Genomic DNA, 17,245 nt, shown 5'->3' with positions numbered 1-17,245 from the left:
AGAGTCCCAGTGGCTCTGAAATTCAAATGAGACCACGCCTTTGCTGCTCATTCCTGTGTTGTACTAGCAGTGCAGCCATACAAGTGCAGCTGGGGCTTTGTCCACTGATTGGGGAGTGCTGCTGCTATGGGTTCATCCCACCTTCCACCTTCACTGGCTAGCCAGGGACTGCCCTCATGATTGGCCTGCTCCTGCTGGTCCTTTGTGTGGTGAGCCAGAGGAGCTGGACCTTTTGAATCCCAAACTGCCAAGAGAGGATAGGGCTCCCCTGGCCTTTAATTAAGAATATTTTTGCTTTTTAGGGGGAGGAGAGGGAGAGCCCAGACCCAGCAAGAGGGCCTCTTTCTCTTCAGGGATCAGAGACCAGAGGTAATGGGTCTTTGCTCAATGGTTTTCCCTTAGTACAACAGGAAAAATAGCCATCACTATTTACCATTTGAGTCTAATAAACACCCTACCTTTTTTTTTTTTTTTAAGATTTTATTTATTTATTTGACAGACACAGCAAGAGAGGGAACACAAACAGGGGGAGTGGGAGATGGAGAAGCAGGCTTCCTGCCGAGCAGGTAGCCTGATGTGGGCCTCGATCCCAGGACCCTGGGTTCATGACCTGAGCCAAAGGTAGAGGCTTAACGACTGAGCCACCCAGGTGCCCCAAGACACCCTACCTTTTAAGTCACTTTACAGATAATTTACGTAAGGAAGAATAAAGGGAAAGTGGAAAACCATTTTATAAATTTTACAAGTATTCAAACAAGTATTTAAAATTACTAAAATTTGGGGATACCTGGGTGGCTCAGTCTGTTAAGCGACTGCCTTCTGCTTAGGTCATGATCCCAGGGTCCTGGGATGGAGGCCCACATCAGGCTTACCTGCTCAGCAGGGAGCCTGCTTCTCCCTCTCCTGCTCCCCCTGCTTGTGGCACTTTCTCTGTGTCAAATAAATAAATACAATCTTAAAAAATACTAAAATTTTAGCAAGCAGTAACAGCACCATTCTGAATATATTAAAAAACATTGAATTATACCCTCCAAATGGGTGGGTTTTATGGGATGTGAATTACATCTCAATAGAACTGTGATTCATATAGTCATGAAAATAAATGTTGTGTATATAATTCATATATATATATATGAATTAAAACAGCAAGCAGTTTCATATTTTCCTTGCCTGGAAGACATATATGCCCCCAAAGCACACCATCCCTTGAATGCAGTTAAATGCTCATCAGCCACCATGTGTGAAGCTGGCATGTATGCATCTTATAACTACTGATCCCAGATTCCAAATCAATCTCTAGTAGGCTCTAACTTACTGCTTCTGGGTTTTTGGTTTTGTTTAGTTTTGCACTTGCATTGCCAACATGGAATACTTTAAAAATTTTTGATGGCTCATAATGTTGAAGAGGGGACAGTCATTTTCTTTGCTCCATAATTTTAAAACATTTTTAATTTTCAGTGTATAAGGATCAATTTGACCAATCTAAAGAATTTTTAAAAATATCTACAGTATCTGTTTCCCTACAGTCACTTTAGTACACAACTGCCTCAGCATGTAACAAACTATATCAAGTAAATGTGGGGGCATAGGCATCCTAAAAGATGAATACTATACAAAACAGAATGGTACAGGTCTTTGTCAAAAGATATTATGTGGGGGCGCCTGGGTGGCTTAATGGGTTAAGCCTCTGCCTTCGGCTCAGTTCATGATCTCAGGGTCCTGGGACCGAGCCCTGCATTGGGCTCTCTGCTCAGCAGGGAGCCTGCTTCCTCCTCTCTCTCTCTCTGTCTGCTTCTCTGCCTATTTGTGATCTCCGTCTGTCAAATAAATAAATAAAATCTTAAAAAAAATTCACGTAGGAAAGATTTTGTTTATATGAGCAATTTCCCTATCCTCAGAGACTAGAGTACTACCATGTGTCTCTGCATTCATTTTCTGATTTTCATTTTCTGATTTCATCAATTTTCTGATTAAGTGTGAAAGATCCTCTGTCAGTTTGCTTCTCTTTTGTCATTATGGGTGGAAAATGAAAAACCCTGAATTCTTAGCCAACGTCTCTGGACTTCTTGTACCTTCTTGAAAGATGATCTGTAGTACTTAAGGGAAGTTCAGTATGGAAACTGAAGGACGATGTGATGGCAATACCATCCTTCCATTTTATCATCGTGATCTTGTTTGGTAATCACTGATGAGTAACATGAAATAATTTGTAGGATGATGAAATAGCAAAGCTTTTCAAGATACAGGAAAAATAAATTCATCATGATCTCATAATGTATTTTAGATTTATAAAAGAATCTAATGAATCCATATGAGTTTTATGTCTTTGGAAGGTAAATAAATTTCTCATTGTTTTTTAGAAGCCTGCTAAGAATAACAGTCATTAAACATCGATCCTTACAAATAGAACTTCTTAAAAATGAAACTCAAAAACTAAATTTGGGTCCAGTGGCTTCTGATGGCATACAGAGAGTTAAGGGTGTTCTCAGCTGGGAAGAGTATAGCAAACCCCTGTGGCTAAGGAGTCATATACTCAGAACTTGTGGTCTGGTTTCTTGTTGTATAGTGATGGACCCTCTCATTCAGTAGGCCACCCAGTTGGGGGGAGGAGCAGTGGGCTAGAAGCCAGGGAGGCCCTCCATATATGGTCTTGGTCAAACCCATCGTCCTAGGAAATTAGGACACATGGGTGTGTACCTTTGTATTGTGTTCTGTGAGCCTCACTCACCAGGGAGATGAACCATGTCTCTCCCTCATCCAGCTGGAGGCCCCTAAGGGCAGGGACAAAATCACATGAGGCTGGGATTTCCCAAGGTGGAGATGATGTACAGTAATCCCCTGAACCCTTTACCTGTGGCTTCACTTTCTGCAATTTCAGTTACCTGAGATCAACCGCATTCTGGAAGCAGAAGATCCTCCTTGTGACGTAAGTCAGATCAGTAGCAGCCTAATGCTACATCATGATGTCTGTGTCATTCACTTCATTTCATCTCATCCTGTAGGCATTTTATCAACTCACATCATTGCAAGAAGGGTAAGTATAGTACAAAAAGGTATTTTGAGGGAGCCCACATTCACATAACTTTTATTATAGTATGTTATATTTTTTATAATTTTAATCTATTATTACTGTACCTAATTTATAAATTAAACTTTATCCTATGTATGTATGTATGTATATATAGGAAAAACAGTGTGTGCAGGGTTTGCTCCCATCTGTGATTTCAGGCATATGCTGGGGTTCTTGGGATGTATCCCCCACAGATAAGAGAGGACTGCCATATTTTCTACTTCTAAATAACTCATGTGCCACCCTCAACACTGTTTTCTCAGATTAGCTTTCTCAGATCAGCAGAACCTTGGTGAGGCCGCATGGAGAGAGCAGGCTTTGGAGGTAGCTGGACCCAGGGTGGAATCCTGGCTCTGCCACCACTCACCAGACCAGTGACGTTAGTAGGCAAATAACTTCACAGCTCTGAGTCTCTGTTTCCTCATTGGTAAGTGGGGCAATAGTATCTACCTTACCTACCTTCTATAAAATAGAAATCCAGGAAACTGGTATAGCATACTGAGGTGGGGGTGAGGTGGGCTCCTGTTCTGGGCATTGGGGGATAGAAAAATCAAGCTGACACCTTTCTTGCCTCAAGAAGCATTCTATGGGTATGTCAGGGAAGACTAGAGATGTCATATATAAAGGCCTGGCCATATGCCTGGTGGGAAAAGGGGCAGATAGATAAGGAAGGGCATAAGGAGAGAATAGTCAGCTCTGGAGTGGAGGGTGTTGGGTCTGCCCAGGCAGAGAGAATGGGAAAGGACATTGGTACTTGGATGGGATGGAATGAATGGTCACTGTTGGGGAAATGGGGTGGTCTACTTGACATACAGGAAGTGCCCAGCCCAGGTGAGGTGCCCATGTTCTCAAATCTTACCCTGAATTTGACCCTGCCTTTTCCATTCAGGCTCTTGTTTAGGTGGCCAAACAATACAGCACCTTTTTTGCTTTGTCTTGGGTGTTAACCCTGCGGTGGGGATAGGCAGGCTCTGAGGGTCTGCGCCTCCCCTCCACACCCCTCCCCTCCTGTCCCCTCCCCTCTGCCATTATCAGCTGTGTCCAGATGGTCACAGGCTCCCTAATCTGAGATAATCAGAGGGTGGCAGCTCAGCTGGGACCCAGGCCTTTGTCCTGGGCTGTGATGGGCCAGCCCCAGCTGGAGAGACCCCACAGATAGGGCCCTGGGGCTTCGGAAGACAGGGAGGGGCATGGGGCTGGCCCTGTGCTGGAGGGGATGCAAGGAGCAGATGATAGCTCTTCAAAAGGCAGTCTGAGTGCACATGATGGCGAGCTGCAGATGGGACCTGGCCAGCTCCTCTGGGCCTCAGAAATACAAGCATGGGACCTGAACCTGCTGGGTCTCTGCCTCACAGAATATGTGACATCATTTGTCCCCTCTTTCCTCTGAGCTCATCCCTCCTTCTCTAGCAGTTTTATGTTGCTGCCCATAGAGCCTTAGGCCACCCAGGTGCTTATGATGGCATGAGGGGTACACCCCTGGTGATGCGGGGTCTCTCACAGGTCCAGGTACAGAGCTGGGATGGCTGGGTTCTCAGGCCTGGGGCTCTGGTTCCTACTACCCTAGGCCTGCAGTTGCTGTGAGCCTTGGCCTCAGGGCTGCTCAGTGTCCCACAACAGTTTTCTGTTTTGTTTCTGCTTCTTTGAGGATGTGGGGAGCCCTACATTGGCCCTGTCTTCTAGCAGTGAGACTGGCTTGTAATCCCTTTTTTTAAAGCTTTGTCCTAGAGTCTGAAACCCAGAGCTGAAGCTTCTCCCTTCCTCATGGTTTTATAATTCCATTGTTTCTGGTTCTTGGACATGTTTGCTCACTTATAAGCCTAAGCCTCTGTCTTTTCAGTTGTTTGACTTTTAATTTTATCTAAGTTATCACTTAGTATTTGAATTGGAGAGGGTGGAGAGGGTGGTTTAGAAAGAGAAACATCCTGACTAGAAGTGCTTCATGGATTCTGAAGCTTCATGAAATCTTATGAGTTATGGACTCTGCCAGTTACTAAGTATATGATCTTGGGCAAGTCTCCTCATCTTTTAAGGCAGTTAGTTCCTTTTCTGTAAAATACAAATCTTAATAACTAGTTCATTAAAAGTTTTAAAAAAATGCCAGTAACTTAATTTAAGGATAGTGATTACCTCTGGGAGGAATGTGGGAAGGAATGGGTTTGGGAATGGAGGTATCTACAAAGGCATTTGTAACAATCTCTTTTTTTCTTTCTTTCTTTTTTTTGTTTTTTTAAAGATTTTATTTATTTATTTGACAGACAGAGAGAGATCACAGTAGGCAGAGAGGCAGGCAGAGAGAGAGAGAGGAGGAAGCAGGCTCCCCGCTGAGCAGGGAGCCCGATGCGGGGCTCGATCCCAGGACCCTGGGATCATGACCTGAGCTGAAGGCAAAGGCTTAACCCACTGAGCCACCCAGGTGCCCCTCTTTTTTTCTTTCTTTATTTTTAAAAAAGATTTTATTTATTTGACAGAGAGAGAGATCACAAGTGGGCAGAGCAACAGGCAGAGAGAGAGGGGGAAGCAGGCTCCATGCTGAGCAGAGAGCCCAATGCAGGGCTCAATCTCAGGACCCTGAGACCATGACCCGAGCCAAAGGCAGAGGCTTAACCCACTGAGCCACCCAGGCACCTTTTTTTTTTTTTTTAAACTTTCCTTCAACCAGCCACCCCATCCCTCCCACCTTCCTCCCCTCCAGCAACCTGCAGGTTTGTTTCCTGAGATTAAGAGTCTCTTACGGTTTATCTCCCTCTCTGGTTTCCTCGTTTCATTTCTACCTCCTTACCCTTATGATCCTCTGTCTTGTTTCTCAAATTCCTCTTATCAATGGGATCATATGATAATTGTCTTTCTCTGATTAACTTATTTTGCTTAGCATAATACCCTCTAGTTCAATCCACATCATTGCAAATGGCAAGATTTCAATTTTTTTTTAAGATTTTATTTATTTGACAGACAGAGATCACAAGTAAGCAGAGAGGCAGGCAGAGAGAGAGGAAGGGAAGCAGACTCCCTGCTTTGCAGAGAGCCCGATGCAGGGCTTGATCCCAGTACCCTGGGATCATGACCTGAGCCGAAGGCAGAGGCTTTAACCCACTGACCACCCAGGCACCCCAAGATTTCAATTTTTGATGGCTGCATAATATTCCATTGTATATATATACCACATCTTCTTTATCCATTTGTCTGTTGATGGACATCTAGGCTCTTTCCCTGGTTTGGCTATTGTGGACTGTAACAATCTATTTCTTAAGCTAGATGGTAGAAACACAGATATTTATTTTATTGTAATTCTTAAACTGTACAAAAATATATATATACTTTTTATGCATGAAATATTTCATAATTTTAAAAACATGTCCATACTGCCATTTTGAAGGTAAATAAGGTAACATATGAAGGTGCTTTGTAAAAAGTCAAAGCAGGGAGCAGATACTGGGCATTACTTTCCACACAAAGCAGGCTTGAGCTGGAACAGAGACCCAACCTTTGAAGGAGGTTTTATTTCTACAAGAAAGGGGGGCAATAAATTAAGGGTTATTTACATGGAGGTGCCATGAGGGAAGCAGTGGTGAGCCTGCTTCCTGGCTCAGGCTTTTCAAGTCTGAGTCACCTGCCCAGGCTCTGAATGATGGTGATACAGCCATGGGAGCTGGTACAGCGTTGTAGGGATGGCTGGGCTTCTACCTGCCCATTGCTGGGGTCAAAGGTGAAGACCTTGTCGGTGCTCTCCCCGAGATCATCCCGCCCACCAAGGATGTGGACCTTCCCGTCACACACAGTCACACCACAGCTCTCCTGGATAGACAAACAGAAAGATAATCAGCTATGGGGTCCAGTGTGGGGCTCCCTCTATCCCTAACGGGCCAGGCCAGACAATAAAACCTTGACCCACAGAATACGAGCAGGCAGTCTGCATGGCAGAAAGGCAGGAACTAGGTGGATCTGAGTTCAATCTCTGGCATAACCCTTACTAAATGGCCTTAGACAAGTCACTTAAGCTCTCTGGGCCTGTTTCCTCCCCTGCAAAGAAGAATAATCGTACCTTCTTCATAAGGTTGCCATGACAGTTAATGGTATTAAGCATGTGAAGCATTTTACATAGTGCCAGGAAGACAGTAAGCACTCCAGGAGCAGTGACAGCCATCACCATCACTGCCACCACTACTGCCCTGAGATCTCAGACTCAGAGAAGCCAGAAATCTCAAGCTCTTAGAATCACTGAAGGTCAGAACTGGCAGAGACCACCAATCCAACCATACCCCTATGTAGTTTCTTTGGAGTTTCGGGGAAGGGTACAAGAGATAAGGGAGGCCAGGAATGCAGGGGCCAGAGCCTCCAGGGCCGGGACCTCCCTGCTCTGATATAACTAGGGCAGGGGAACTTACCAAGTCTCTTCTCTACCTTGATCTCCCTGCAACAGGCTCCCAGCTGGTGGCCTTCAGGACAAGAGACTACAGGGTCATTTAGACCAAGACCCTCATCCAAGGCTAAAGCACTTGGAACTGGGGTTCCATGCTCTACCTTAGCATGGCTTACCTGGCAGCCTTGGGCAAGGCCTCAGTCTCTCCAAGGCTGGTCTCTTTATCTGTGGAACACAAGGCTGATCATCCTAATGAGGACAAAGCTAAGAAACTATGTCTAATTGCCTAGCATGGAGTCAGACAGACTCACAACCTCTGAGTTCCACATTCTTAGACCCAGGACTTTGCTCTCCTGAATGGAACCAATACTAAGGCTGTGCCTGGGAGCCTCTACTTACCACAGGGCTGGGGAGGACAGCTGCCTCCCCCCAGACATCTGTGCCAGGGTCATAGGTGAAGATTTTGCTCATGAGGCCCCCCACCACATAGATGGTGCCCTCAAGGGAGACAGCCTCGAGACACCGCTGTGAGAAAGGTGCTGGAGATCGCAGGCTCCACTGGTCCTCCTTGGGGTCAAAGCACTGCACCTGAGGGGCAGGAGAGGCTGTAGTGAACCCTCACCACCTCCCCCCCAACAACTGCCCTGCCGTGCAATCCTCCCACCTCCCCAGCAGGGGGACTCATTCAGCACGTTTGCTTCTGTCTACCAGATCTGAGCTAGCATAAGGGGGTGGAGGGGAGGGTAGAGGAGGCCCACCATCCCTGCCCTCAAGTGTGCTCAGTCTGGTTCTACATTCTGGCCCCCGCCCTGGACTCCTTTTGTCCAAAGCCTCTTCATCTTTCAGGGTCCAGAAAAGGTCTGCATCCCAGGAGGTGGGAGTACCATCTGCACTAGTGCTATAGAAGGTCCTCAGAGAGCAGGTCCAGCCTAGAGAGATGCATTTCTTATTGCGTACACTGTCAGCCCTCTTCTCTCCCCCTGGTGCTCTGAGCTCATGACAAGATTCCAGCTGGGATGTCTTGCAGCCCCCATTCCTACAGCTGTCCACAGGCTTCCCAGGCCCACCACTGTTCACAACTTCCAGAGTTTCTGAGGGCTCCTACTACCTGCATGTTCACCTTTATTCTGTTTCCTCACTTGTTTACTTGGAGACTCCTGGAATGGCCTATGAGTGCTGCACCAAAGGGCAGTTCCCCCAGCCAGCCCCAGGAAGGGGTGTGTGTGTCGGGGGGCAGTGGGAGGGGTATGGAATAAGGAGGGATGAGGGATCCTATTTAGGGAAAGATTCAAATCCCAGGACAACAGACTTGTGAGGCCATCGAGGGAGGGAGGAAGCTGCTATGAAGATTAATTTTCATTCACAGAAAGCCTAAATATCCAAGAACAGAAAATTTGGTTGCTAGACTATGGTTCATCCACTTCATAGTCTATTACACATTGAAATGATGGCTGTGAAGAGTTTCTAAGCATGTGGAAAATGCTTACTTTTAAATGAGAATAAAAAGCAGAATGCAAAATTTACTAACAGTAAGAACACACAACTAAAAGAAACACAAAAGTAGATTCAGAAGAAGCCTGAAAGGCAGTGCACCAAAATATTAATAGTAGTTATCCTTTGCTGGTGGGATCATGCGTGGGTTTTTTTTTTTTTTTTTTTTCTATTTCTCTGTGCTTTCTAAGTTTTCAATAGTGTGTGGGGTTTTTTTGTTTGTTTTGTTTTGAATGAAGGAAAAACATTTTAATTGACCCCACCCTTGCCCTAACTTAATTTTTAAAATCTATGAAACCCATATGGCACCAGCTCAAATATTCGGGTCTGGACCCACTGTGTGACCTTGGGGTCATGTCTCTGAACTCACTTCCTTGCTGAAACCCAGGGGGTCAACTCCTCAGGGCTGTTGGGAGTGAGAAAACAGACAAGGACATGAAAGTGCCAACACAGCAGGCCTCCGGCACCCTGTCCATGCCCACCTTGTTGGTGCTGACACCGTCCTGGCCAGCACCCCCGATCACGTAGATCCTGCCCTCGCAGGACACCACTGCCGCTGAGCTCACCGCCTCCGGGAGCGGCGCCGCGGCCGCCCAGCTGTTGGAGAAGGGGTCGTAGCGTTCTACACTGCGCAGGCGCCGAAGACCATCGAAGCCGCCTACCACGAACAGCTGCAGATGAGGACAAGCAAGGGTGGGATGCTGGAGATGCCTCCTGAAGGCTCAGGGTCTTTTCTGTGTCTCAGCCCACTGCCTCCGCTACGCACGGAGAAACTATCACCGGACCCACAGGAGGTACATCCCAGCACTGCCAGCGCCTGGGCAGCCTCCCTTAGCGGGCTTCTTCTATTAACTGGGGGTAATGATATCCACCTCCGGGATGGGTATTAGACCTGTCAAATATCCGACACCAAGCTGATGCTTAATAATAGCTAATAATTTATTGAGAGTGTATCACCTTACTTAAGTGATCCTAAGAAACATTTTTATTTTCTGAATTCAGGACGTAGCTTACAAAAATAGATTTTTTTTTTTAAGTGGCCGGTCAAAATTCACATCTAGTCTGGCCCCACAGCTCACACTTTGACCCCTGACTACCAGGCTGTGCTGTTAGTGTAATTAGTATTATTAGTAGCATTATCATGTAACTTCGGGCAAGTATCTTTTCTTTTTGATGGTTGAGATCCCATCTTTCAGAGAGACTGTCTTATAGGATCTTCCCCCAGGAAGTCCATTGATCTGTGCCTTGAGCCACAGGGCAGCAGCTGCTGTATCCCTACCTGCCCCTGCATGACTGCCATCTTGTGCCTCCACCTGCCCTTGACCAGCGAGGCCACCTTGATCCAGGTATGCAGAGGGGTGCTAAACATCCACACATCACGGCTGTTGATGTGGCCTCCTGGGAAAAGAGAAGCAGCTGTTGACTCCAGACCCTCTTGGGGTCAACAGCACCTCTAAAGACCTAGAAACAAGGGCCCCCAGATCCAAAGGAAGAGTTAAGGGTAGACAATGTACTTTGAACAAATGGTGGGAAGATGTGAATTAGGACAAGGGGTGGGGAGTTTTAAAGGGAAAGGCCTGAGAGATTTAGGGAGAAGGAGATGATCTTTACTGGGAGCCTTATTGTGGTATGCCAGGCTCTATACTCTGGGAAGCAAAGAGGGGGCCACTTAGAATTCAGCTGGAGAGAAAAGTAAACAGTGTGCCCAAAACAAGCATCAGCAACGGGCTGGGGGCAGAGGGAAAGCAGAGCCACCTGAACTGGGATGAGAAAAGGTAGGGAGTGAATCAGTAACCCTGCCTCATTCCTGCCCTTACCTTCATGATTTCATGTCTGTTCTCACCCTTTCAGGTGTTAAGATTATTGTACCCAGTTTACAGACAGGAAACTCAGATGTGGCTTAGAGACCAGGAAGGCCCTGCTGAAGGCCCCATAGCCTTTCACTCTAGTCCTTCCAATAACCAGAACCAGAACTTCTAGTCTCCCAAGCTGAGCACTGGTATGCCCTGTGGGGTTAGGCCCTGCAATGCAGACTGTGGACTCTTCCCTGTTCCTCCCTGAGTTACTGACCAGAGACTCACCTCTCAGAAGCAGCCTTCCCGGGGACAACCCTGACTGTATCTCTCAGCCTGAGCCCATGACTCAAGCCTCAGCTCTGTTTTTAGCCTTTGCCTCTGTGTATTCCCACCAGCACCCGGCAGAGGCCCTACATGGTGTTCACCATGTAGGCCACCTGCAGCCTTGGATAAATTGTCCAGTAATAAGTGTGGCCTGGATGGTCCCTGAGTCCTTTCTGGCTCATTCTGCTGCTCCTTATCCTTCCCAAACACTGATAGCTCCTTACAACAAGCGCAGTCTACCTTGGCCTGGAGTCAAATCCTCCCTGATCCCACTTGACTCCCTTTCCTGCCTCATCTACAATACCTCTCTCCCCTCCTCTCCCAGACGCATTCAACCTGCACTTTGGAGACCTGAGCACCTGGGGTTCCTTTCTTCACATTCCTGTCTTCATGCCTTTGCCTATGCTGTTTCCTCCAGATTTTCAAGGTCCAGGTGAAAAGTCTGGTGGTAAAGTGAAGTCTCTGTCTACCCATCTCCAGGGGAGCTGGGCCTGTTTTATTCTCTCTCTAGGGCCTGACCCTCAGGGAGGCACAATCCACTGGTACCAAACCGAAGAAGAACCGTGTTCTTCCTAACTTTAACCATTTTTGAGATAATGGGAAAATTCTTAACCTCCCTGTAAAATGGGGTTGTGGCAGAAATTGAGTAACTTATGTAAGCTGTGTAGCATAATGTTCTGTACATAGTTGGCTAGAGAAAGAGAAGTAATTAATAGTAATACGAATTGAAGTGGACATTGCTGAATGACTGTCGGGGTCCTACCAATGACTGGCCCTGCAGGACTCCACACCAGCTCAGCCAATAGCTGTAGGTTATCAGGGAAAATCCCACCCCCACCTCGCGGTTGGAGAAAAAGGGAGAGGCATGAAGAGGCAAAGAGCCAATCCTGTGGGGGCTCCCGCTGCGGCCCTGCCCTCACCGGAAACATAGACGTCATTGCGGAGAGCACAGGCAGCGAACTCTGAGCGTGTGTAGCCTGGGAGGCTGGGCAGTGGGGTCCAGCGCCGGCTCTCTGGATGGTAGGCATCGGTGAAGGGCAGCTTCAGGAGCCCCTTGCGGTCGCAACCGCCGATGACCACGATCACTTCAGCTAGGTCCATGAATCTGGCGTGGGGAAAAGCCCAATGGCCGTTGACCCACACCCAAGTTTTGGCCCTCTCTCATCTTCTCTTTGACCACACTGTACCATCCTGCTGCTCTTCCATGCCCTTATGCCCTTTTGCACTCCCTGCCCGCCTGTCCCATGCTGGACTCTGCCACTTCCTTCCCTAGTATTGATGGGAAAACAAGTCACCAATCCTTAATCCCAGTCTACCGACATCTAAATTACAGGGAAAGGATCATCACAGAGTCCTTACCTAGAGAAGTCACCTCGTTTAATCCTTACGATAGTTTTATTAGGCAGGGGTTTTCCTCCTTTTGCAGAATGGGAAACTGATGCTCATAGACTTTGGCTTGCCATGAGTCATGGAGCCAATAAGTGAGAGAGCTGGAATTCAAGCCCAGGTTGGCTGCCACTAACCCATTCTCTTTACCCTTTTCTGCCCTTCATCCCCACCTAATTCTGCTGCCTCCCTCCTACTATAACCATTTCCTAAACCCATTCCCTAATCACTAATTCCATTGGACTAGCATACACACCCCTTCAGTAAAACATTCTCCCCTCCCACTAACCAACCCCTCAGGCTTCTGACTCCACCAGAATTTCCAAACCAAGCCACCAGCTTCTTATTCCTTTGACAAATATTGAGCACCTTCTTTGTAGCACGCCCTGAGCTTAAGTGTTGGAGACAGTGTGTTAAGACAGAGGCATCCTGTCTTCTATCCCCTGGAGGATGACAGCCTGTCTTGGACTACTTCACCCAAAGTCTGGCCTGGCATTCCAGGGGTGGGAGAGTAAGTCTCTTTCATTTTTTACCAGGCCCTATTTTTAGGATAAAGGGTATTTCCAATTACGGGACACCCAGCACAAGATCTGCACAGGAGCAGCACTCAGAATTATGGATGGATGGGCAAGAGGAAAGATGTATGCAAGGTGTGAGATCCCTGCGTCTCCCCCACTGGGCTGTGAATTCTCCAAGGGCAGAATTCCTAATACCAAGCCCATGAAATTTGTACTGAATGAATGAGCAAAGCCCATTCCAGAGGCACGATAAAGTGATTGAATTAAAGGATGCCACAAGTATGAATGGTTGCAGAATTGGGGATGAGGGTGGGTGGAAAGCAAGGGGGCAAGGAGCCGTACCTCCGCGGCCGGGCCCGCAGCGCGCCGACCTCGTGGCCCAGAATGAAGCAGGCTCGGGCCTCGAGCAGCAGCGGGCGGCACTCTCGGCTGGCCTGCAGCAGCTCATCGGCCTCCACCTTCTCTACGAAGTAGGCGGGCGCCAAAAGGGGCAGACGCACGTGCTCCAGCAGGCGCCGCAGCTGCCCACGGCGGGCCGGCGCGTCGTGGCGCACCCAGCGCATGGCCGCCTCGAACACTGCCTCCTCCCGCGCCACGCCCAGCGCCGGGTCGGCCAGCAGCGCCGCTACTTCATCGGGCGCCAGCTCCAGGAAGTCGGCGTGGCGCGCCACTTCCACGAAAGCCTGGCGCAGCACGTGGCCACAGCGCTCCGCCAGCGAGGCAAGCGAGAAGGCAGCGGCCACGCGGCGCAGCGCCAGACTGTTAGCGGCGCGCAGACGGCCCTCCAGGAAGCTGGCGCAGGCCTCGCGCAGGCCCGCCACGCCCAGCCGCTCGGCCAGCGCCAGCACGGCCGCCGCCTCGTCCTCAGCGCGCAGCTGCACGCCCGCGCCGTACACGTAGTCGAGCACCACTGCCAGCGCCGCCGCCGCGTCCGGCCCCGCCTCCGAGGCCACAGGCGCCAGGGGCACCACGGCCAGGCCGCGCTCCGGTTGCTCGGCTGCGAACAGGCTGCGGAAGTAGGCACTGCCCGCGCTGAGCGCCGCGCGGTGGCACGGGAAGTCGCGGCCACCGGCGCGCAGCACCACGTCTGTGAGGGTGCCGCTCCGCCGGTACGCGTTGAGAGTCTGTAGAACGCGCTGTGCGTGGCAGGACCCCGCGCACGGCCCCAGGGAGCCGGGCTCAGACTCCTCCAGCGCTGGGCCCTCCAGCATCCTGCCAGGTAAAGAACACAAACAGCGTCGGAAATCCGCCTGGTGGGTTGGGAGAGAGGGCAGGAGGCCCATCATCCGTTGGTTCCGTCGTTTGTTTCCTGGTTTACCCAAGCCGGCATGTGTGAATGTGACGCACGTGCTTTCATTTACGCACTTGCTCTTCCTTCCATCCCTTCATCTGAGTCCTAACGGCTGCAGTGACCTAGTCCCTGCCTACTAGAGGACTAGGCCCTGCCTTAGCTATATCACCTCCTTCCTCACCCACGTCAGCCATATTACTCTTTCTGTTCTTCACACTCGTTAAATTGTCGTCACTATCAGCAGGAGACAGATGGCAAGCTCTCAAATGGGATAATTTGAGGATAGTCTAATAAGGGAACGATTTACAAACACGTAGATAGTGTTTAGGACCTCCCAGAAGGGGTAAAGCAGTGTCCGTGGCCGCCAACAGCAGGGAGACTTTAGCTCTCTAAGGTCCTGAATGGGAGGACTGGGAGCTTACAGGAACCTGCACAAAATACCTGTATAGGAAGGGTCCCCTGACAGGAGCTGCAGAAGGGATTCAGGCTACCCCACAGAGACCTAGTGTGGTGTGGGGAGGAATAACTGTGCTCCCTCTTGTCACCCTGTTCTGTCTCCTGATCCCCTTAGGTGTTCTGCACTGACCAAACCCTGATTTTTAAAAAATTATATATATATATATGTATATATATATATATATATACACACACACACACACACACACACACACATATATATATATATATACTAATTAGAGAGTGTGTGCCATGAAGGAGCTGGGGGAGGGACAGGGAGAGAGATAAGCAGACTCCCTGCTGAGTGTGGAGCCCGACACTGGGCAGGATCCCAGGATCCCAAGATCATGACCTGAGCTGAAGTTAGACGCTTAACGACCAAGCCACCCAAGTGCACCCAATTATTCTATTTAATATCAGCTTCTCCTACAGCAGGTGCTCAGTTAATATCTGTTTAAGCAGAGTGAATATCTGACATGTATTTAGAGCCTTTTCTGTGCCAGGTAATGAGCAGGACAGGCATAGACCCTGCTCTCCTGGATCTCACAGCTTGGTGGGGGTCTCATGGGGTACTGTGGGAGCCGATAGAAGGGGCACTAGTCCCTGTTGGAGGGGAGTCAGGGAAGGTAGCCCTGAGGAGGAATCTTCAGACTGAGAAGCATAGGGAGAATAAGCCAGGAGAAGGGAAAGGAGTGCAGGGAGGACGTCTCCATTTAGAGAACAATCTTTGCTAAGGCCCAGAGGGAAGGAGGGCGGGAGACTAGAACCCAGTCTGAGAGCGAAGTTAGCCCTCCCTCTAGTGAGTTCTTTCTGTATTCTCAAGGAAGCACTGGGCCAGGGGGATAGACGGAGCGGCTCTAAGGACTAATCCAGGTTCTATACCTGCCTCTGTCACTGACTCACTGGGCAAGTCACTCTCCTTCAGTTTTCCCCTCTGAAATGGGATCACGACGCCCACCTCACAGCATTGTTGCTTATGAAGCATTGTTGCTTATGAAGTGGAATATGAAAAGTGCTAGGTACATAGCACAGACTCAGCTAACACAAGAGGAAGGGAGCACACCAGGTGTGCTGGCTTTTATGTACATAATTTCGTTTGATCCTCACAACTTTTAGATGCCCCCGCCCTTTGTTAAGTTTGTCCTAAGGAAAGAAGCACACAGGAAACTGGCCCTTCAGAGGTTGCTCTGAGGATCAAAGGAGGGGTGTTTGAAAGCACTCTACAGACTGGGACACGGTACTGGGCTGGTTATGATTTGATCATTATGAATATGCAGTCTCTGCTTGCACACCTCCCGGGACAGGGAGCTCACTTCTTTATGTGGCAACTTACTCTAGGGGAGCATACTCGGCCCTCTACCTCTTGCCTCTCCCTCCATCTCCTGATCCCAAGTGCTCTGCCTCTTCTGAGACTGCTTTGCCCTGGAGGTCAGATCTGGCTTTCACTGCTCGTGCCCCGGTTATCCTGGGTGGTGGATCCCCATGTCAGGATTATAGAAATGAGCTCCCTGGTGGGCAGGGTCCCAGGAAGCTAACTATGCCCAAGTAGAGGGGCTGGGCCCTGAACCCACCTGGTACCAGACTCTGCATGCCTAGGTACTCAGCCATACTTGCTAGGGTGAGGGCATCTCCTAAGCAGCAGCCCAGGACCAGCTGAGGGAGGTGAGAGAGGTCACCTAGAGCATGCTGCCCCTGGTCCATTCTGTGCTGGCTGCTTGCCAAGAAAGCAGCCAGCCCCTGAGCTGAGATCCAGGAGGGCAGGTCTCTTTGGGGGTGAGGAGGAGCCTCTTCCTGCAGCACAAGGGGCTGGATGCAGGGGGACAGGGAGTCATCTGGGAAGTGCACCAGTACTTTTTCATTCTTTCTACTGCTATCTGCTGTGCCAGGCACTGTGGCCACACTGGGATCTCGGACAGTTTCCATCCTGGGGATTCCCAGTCTGGGGGCCGGACGACCCAGTTGCAATGTGGGCAGTAGGGATTCCCAGGCCGGGCTCCACTGGACATTCTCCCGTCCTAGCTAAGAATCTAGGTACCTCCAGCCAAGAGTCCTGATGCAAACTAAGAGGTCCTGCCCCTAAAGTTGGCATGCCCCCTTGTTACTTGTTCACACCCACACCCAGTCACATGCACACAAACACACACATACTCAGCCTTATAGACACCACACAGTCCTGCCGGTTCAGGGGCCAAGTCCCCGGATGTACCTGGCACTTACCTGGCCATGGCCTCACCCAGGTGCTCTGCAGCTGCTGCTCTCCTCCTGACCACTCCTGTACGTCCTGCTGCTGCACCCTGGCAGTCCGGGCTCTGGTGTCCTTGCCGCTCTGCCTGGACTCCTGCTCCAGCTCAGCTGCAGGAGGACAAAGGGGCTGGACGCCAGGGGGGAGGGGGGAGGAGAGGAGGGGGAGGAGGGGACGCTGGGCTTTTGTTCCATTCTTGGGCCAGCCCCGGGAGGGAGGGAGGGAAAGAAGGAGGCGGAAAGTAAGCATGGCATTGACTGTACATGCATCTCGGGGATCCTTGTACCTGGTTTGGAGGTGATCTGGCCCTG

At 49.5% G+C, this 17,245-nt stretch overlaps 1 protein-coding gene across 1 annotated transcript; it reads right to left on the bottom strand.

Moving 5' to 3' along the window:
- Positions 1-6,365: 6,365 nt before the first annotated feature.
- KLHL35 (kelch like family member 35) lies at positions 6,366-17,041 on the bottom strand. Its single transcript, XM_032853042.1, has 7 exons — positions 16,910-17,041; positions 13,288-14,157; positions 11,962-12,146; positions 10,201-10,319; positions 9,404-9,592; positions 7,830-8,018; positions 6,366-6,865 (listed from the first exon to the last, which is right to left on the bottom strand). The coding sequence occupies exons 1-7, from the start codon at positions 16,915-16,917 to the stop codon at positions 6,677-6,679; spliced, it is 1,749 nt and encodes a 582-aa protein (XP_032708933.1). The 5' UTR covers positions 16,918-17,041; the 3' UTR covers positions 6,366-6,676.
- Between the last annotated feature and the right edge of the window lie 204 nt (positions 17,042-17,245).

The sequence above is a fragment of the Lontra canadensis genome, unplaced genomic scaffold, assembly GCF_010015895.1.
Source record: "Lontra canadensis isolate GAN:19392208 unplaced genomic scaffold, GSC_riverotter_1.0 scaffold7, whole genome shotgun sequence".
Taxonomy (NCBI): Eukaryota; Metazoa; Chordata; class Mammalia; order Carnivora; family Mustelidae; genus Lontra; species Lontra canadensis.
Note: the sequence above shows the minus strand (reverse complement) of the source record. Positions and strands in the feature narration are given on the sequence as shown.

Coding starts and splice junctions, on each gene's coding strand:
- KLHL35 (XM_032853042.1), bottom strand. Junction 8,019..9,403: donor ACGGTGTCAGCACCAACAAG/GTGGGCATGGAC, acceptor CCTGCCCCTCAG/GTGCAGTGCTTTGACCCCAA. Junction 6,866..7,829: donor CTGTCCTCCCCAGCCCTGTG/GTAAGTAGAGGC, acceptor TTGTCTATCCAG/GAGAGCTGTGGTGTGACTGT.